The following is a 5,082-nucleotide window of genomic DNA, read 5'->3' as shown; positions in this document are numbered from 1 at the left end:
GTTCGGGGGCGCTTTGCCGGGGCTGACCGACCTGGCCAGGCTGGCGGACGCCGAGTGGCTCGAGACGCAGCTGGCAGGCGGCTTCGACGGCTTTGGCGGCCTCCCGGGCCACCCGCTCCTACCCGCCGCCCACCCGGCCGCCCAGCCCCTCGAGGCGCTGCTGCGTACCGACCTGCTGGGCACAGAGCAGGCCGATGTGCTGCGCGACTTGGACCTGGACCTGCTCCGCGACCTGGACACGAGGGGCATGTCCTTCGCGGGCAGCTTCACGTCGGCGGCCTCGTTTGGCGGGGTGCTCGGCGGGTTGCCCGCCCTCAGCCCGCTCGATGGCTTGCCCCTGCTCGACGGCTTGCCCCTGCTCGACGGTTTGCCACTTGACGGCGGCCTGCCCGCGCTGCCCGATGCGCTGGGCGGCGACGCGGTGCGCGACTTGGACCCCCTCGTCTTGGGCCTCGAGTCGCCGGAGCACTTGTCGATGGCGTCGTTTGGGTCGGCGGTCTCGTTCGGGGGCGATTTGGCCGCCTACTTAGGCCCACTCGCGCAGCCCTTTGGGGCGGCGACGGAGCCGCTGCATGCGTTTGGACGGGGCGGCGCGCCCCGCCTGCCAGAGCTCGCGGACCTCGGGCCGACACACGGGCTACAGCTCCCGGGGCTGCTGGAGGTGGCCTCCACGGCGAGCTTTGGCTCGACGCTCTCGTGGGGTAGGGCGCATTTCGCCGACGGCACCGACGGTTTTCCAGCACTCGAGGCTGCCTTCGGTGTCGGCAGAGCCGGCGGGCAGTGGGCGCCCCACCCCGGCCTCGACGTGCCGGTCGACGAGCTCACGCTCTTGGACGAACTCGGCGTCGCCGGCTTGGGCATATCGGCGGCGAGCTTTGCTTCGGCTGTCTCGCTCGGAGCCCAAGCCTTCGCCCTCGGGCAGGGCCCCGCGGCCGCCGCTTTTGGCGCGGCGGGGACGGATGATGCCGGAGCGCAGTGGGCGCCCCATCCTCCGCATATGCCCGGCCTCGACGTGCCGGTCGACGAGCTCACGCTCTTGGGCGAGTTGGGCGTCGCCGGCTTGGGCTTATCTGCGGCGAGCTTCGCTTCGGCTGCCTCGCTCGGAGCCCAAGCCTTCGCCCTCGGGCAGGGCCCCGCGGCCGCCGCTTTTGGCGCGGCGGGGACGGATGATGCCGGAGCGCAGTGGGCGCCCCATCCTCCGCATACGCCCGGCCTCGACGTGCCGGTCGACGAGCTCACGCTCTTGGACGAGTTGGGCGTCGCCGGCTTGGGCTTATCTGCGGCGAGCTTCGCTTCGGCTGTCTCGCTCGGAGCCCAAGCCTTCGCTTTCGGGCAGGGCGGTTTTGCGCCAGTGGCGGCGGCGGCCCCAGTGGATGAGATCACTCTCTTGCGGCAGCACGCAGCCTTGCTCGGACAGCCCGGGACCCCGGCGCTGGGGCGTCTCGGCGGTGGTTTCATCGACATCGAGTTGATACCGCAGTCCCTCACGGGGCACAGCTTCGCGTCGGGGATGTCCTTCGGCGGTGGTGCCGAGCTGGCAGCTGCCCGCGACCTCATTGAGGGCACCGGCTTTACCGCTGTCGATCGCGCCTTTGCCGGCGGGCTCGCGGACGGCTCGCTCAGGCCGGCTCCGGCCTTGGGCGCCGTCCAGCTCCCCACCCCTGTTGGCGGCAAGGACGGGCTTGGCGCGGGCGGCGCTGACCTCGACGACAGCGCGGCCTTGTTTGACGAGCTGTACGCGGCCGCTGGCGGGCTCGACGACGCGTTTGGCCTCGAGCCTGTCGACCTCGCGCAGGCGGACTCGTACCTGGCCGAAGAGGACCCGACCCTCTTCCGCCTCGACCGGCGCGAGATGCAGCGCGCGGACGCCATCGACCTCCTCCCCGGTGTCGACGACATGCCGCTGCCAGAGGTTTACGGGTCTGCTGGCTTTGGCGACGACCCGCTCGGCTTCCTGATGCGGCACACGCCGCCGGCGACGGTGCCGACCGACAGCGTCAGCCTGCCGGAGCTCACCCTCGTACCCCCGGTGGCGTCGGGCGACTTTTTCCTCACGCAGCCGCCGCCAGCCTCGTCGGGCGACTTTTTCGTCGTCTCTCTGCCGCCGCTGGTCCGCCCGGGCGCCGCCTTCGCCTCCTTCCTGTCCTCCGCCCTGCTCCCGCCCTCGCCGCCCTCGCCGCCCTCGCCGCCCTCGCCACCCTTTTCGCCGCCCTCGCCGCCCTCGCCGCCCTCGCCGCCCTCGCCGCCCTCGCCGCCCTCCCGTCCGTCGCCGCCATCCTCGCCCTCTTACGTGGATGTGAGCATTGCGCCCTCTGTGTATTTTGGCTCGGTGGTGGCGGTGGTGCCGCCGTCGCCGCCGCCGTCCGACCTCGTCTGCAGCGACGAGTGCCCCTACGCCAAGGATTTCGTCTGCGACGACGGTGGGCCGAACTCCCAGTTCGCCGACTGCGAGTATGGCACCGACTGCGCAGACTGCGGGCCGCGCACGCTCCCGCCGTCGCCGCCGCTCCTGCCAGTCAACCTGCCGCTGCCGTCGCCGCCGCAGCCCGCGCGACCCGGATGCACCGCCTCTGTCGCGAGCAACTTTGACCCTCTCGCGACGCTGCACGACGGCTCGTGCGAGTACCTCCCCGGCGGCTGCACCGACCCCGATGAGTCCAACTACAACCCCGCCGCCGCGGTGGACGACGGCTCCTGCGTGCCGCACACGATCGGGTGCACAGTCCCCGCGGCGAGCAACTACCAGGCCAACGCAACCAAGGACGTCGGCGGGTGCACCTTTGAGGTGGACGGCTGCACGGAGCCGTCGGCGCTTAACTTTTGGCCGGCGGCGACGGCCGATGACGGGACGTGCATCGCGCGGCGGCCGGGCTGCATGGCGGGCCAGGCGTCAAACTACAACGCCGAGGCGACCGTGCACGACGGCAGCTGCAGGTACGTCGTCCGGGCCTGCACCGACCCGACGGCGCTCAACTTTGCCGCACGGGGCGACCCGCCCGCGAGCCTCGTCTTTGAGCCAGACCCTGCGTCGTGCGTGCCAAACCGGACGGGCTGCGTGGCTCCGTCGGCGCTCAACTACGACGCCTTGGCGACGTTCTACGACGGCTCGTGCTCCTTCGCGGTGGTCGGCTGCCGCGACCCCTCCGCGCTCAACTACAACCCGCTCGCAGAGGTGGACGCGGTCGGCAACCGCTCGTGTGACCTGCCTCGACTCGGCTGCGCCTTTGCATCGGCAGCCAACTACGACGCGGACGCGACGGTGGACGACGGCAGCTGCGACTTTCCACTCGCGGGGTGCACCGACGCGCGCGCGGCCAACTACCTGCCGATCGCCACCTCGGACGACGGCTCGTGCGCCATCCTCGGCTGCACGCGCCCCGGTGCGAGGGACTTTGACCCCGAGACCAACGTGTACGACGGCTCGTGCCCGCCCACGCCCGCAGGCTGCACCGACCCGGCGGCAGCAAACTATGCGGCGTGGGCGGACGTCTCCGACGCGGGCCTGTGCCGCTACGGCGGCTGCACCGACCCGCTGGCCGTCAACTTTGCGCCGTCCGCCACGTTTGGCGACGGGTCGTGCGTCGCGCCGCTGCTCGGCTGCACCAACAGCTCGGCCGCAAACTACAACCCGCTCGCGCAGCGCAACGACGGCGGCCGATGCGAGCCGCTGCGGACCTTCTTCTTGGGGGAGGGGGAGGAGTCCCCCGGCCGTGCGCTGTCGGAGAGGGCGCCAGGGCTGCTCTACGGATGCACCGACCCGAGCGCCGTCAACTTCCAGCCGCTCGCGACCGCCGACGACGACAGCTGCGTCGCCCTCGTGCTTGGTTGCATGGACACGGAGGCGCTCAACCACGACCCGGCCGCCACGCGCTCGGAGGGGTGCGAGTACGAGGTGGTCGGCTGCGACGACGCGGCCGCCCTCAACTTCTTGCGCCAGGCGACGCGCGGCTGCGCCGATTGCTGCTTGCCTCGCGTGCCCGGCTGTATGGCGCGCGGCGCGCCGCCGTACGAGGCGTCCAACTTTGAACCCGAGGCGACGGTCGACGACGGCTCGTGCAGCTTTGTGCTCTCCGCGTGCCTCGACCCGCTCGCGGCCAACCACATTCCTGGCTTGAGCGGAATCGCCGCCGTCACCACCATCAGCAGCGGGTGCGAGTACGCGGGCTGCACCAACCCTGACGCGGCCAACCACGACCCGCGAGCGACGGTGGAGGATGGATCGTGCGAGCGGCCGCCGCGCGGGTGCACGCAGCCCGCCGCGGCCAACTTTGTCCCCGCGGCGCGCCTCGACGACGGCTCGTGCGTCGTGATTGGCTGCACCGACCCGGCGCGCAAGGAGTTCCGCCCACAGGCGACGGTGGACGACGGCACGTGCTCGTGGTCCGTGCTCGGCTGCAGGTCGCCGAGCGCGGACAACTACCTGCCCGCGGCGACGGCGGGCGGGCCGGAGCTCTGCGCGGAGGCGGGCTGCACGCACGCCGTCGCCCTCAACTACGACCCCGCCGCCGACCTGTACATGGAGGGGGCTTGCGAGTGGGCGCGCGGCGGCTGCACTGCCTTACACGCGCTCAACTACCTCGCGTCAGCGACGGTTGACGACGGCAGCTGCTACGTCCTCGGCTGCACCGACTTGCTCGCCAACAACTACGCGGACAACGCCACCGCAAACGACGGGTCCTGCCTCATCTACCGAGGCTGCACCGAGGCGAGCGCGCCGCCCGCGACCCCCAGCGCACCCACCACACTCACCACACACATGCACGCACGCACGCGCCTCACCCACCACACACCACACACACGCACGCACGCACACACGCACACACGCACGCACGCACGCACGCACGCACGCACGCACGCACGCACGCACGCACGCACGCACGCACGCACGCACGCACGCACGCACGCACGCACGCACGCACGCACGCGCACCCTGCTTGTAACGCACTCCGAGCCCACCGCCCTCCGCCGACCGCAGGACCGCGCCGACAACTTCAACCCCATCGCGCGCGTCGACGACGACAGCTGTCTGTATGTCGGGTGCACCGACTCGTACGCATCCAACTACGACGTCCTCGCGACGAT

At 71.6% G+C, this 5,082-nt stretch overlaps 1 protein-coding gene across 1 annotated transcript in view; it reads left to right on the top strand.

Moving 5' to 3' along the window:
• EMIHUDRAFT_241766 (hypothetical protein) overlaps positions 1 to 5,082 on the top strand; it is a gene marked incomplete at both ends in the record, with an annotated part of 11,370 nt that overhangs the window by 5,774 nt on the left and 514 nt on the right. Inside the window, 4 exons of the mRNA XM_005773197.1 lie at positions 40 to 2,142; positions 2,302 to 2,451; positions 2,581 to 4,674; positions 4,976 to 5,037. Of these exons, the coding sequence (XP_005773254.1) occupies positions 40 to 2,142; positions 2,302 to 2,451; positions 2,581 to 4,674; positions 4,976 to 5,037 (4,409 nt within the window). The remainder of the gene's footprint in view (positions 1 to 39; positions 2,143 to 2,301; positions 2,452 to 2,580; positions 4,675 to 4,975; positions 5,038 to 5,082) is intronic.

The sequence above is a fragment of the Emiliania huxleyi genome, assembly GCF_000372725.1.
Source record: "Emiliania huxleyi CCMP1516 unplaced genomic scaffold EMIHUscaffold_342, whole genome shotgun sequence".
Lineage (NCBI taxonomy): Eukaryota > Haptophyta > Isochrysidales > Noelaerhabdaceae > Emiliania > Emiliania huxleyi.
Note: the sequence above shows the minus strand (reverse complement) of the source record. Positions and strands in the feature narration are given on the sequence as shown.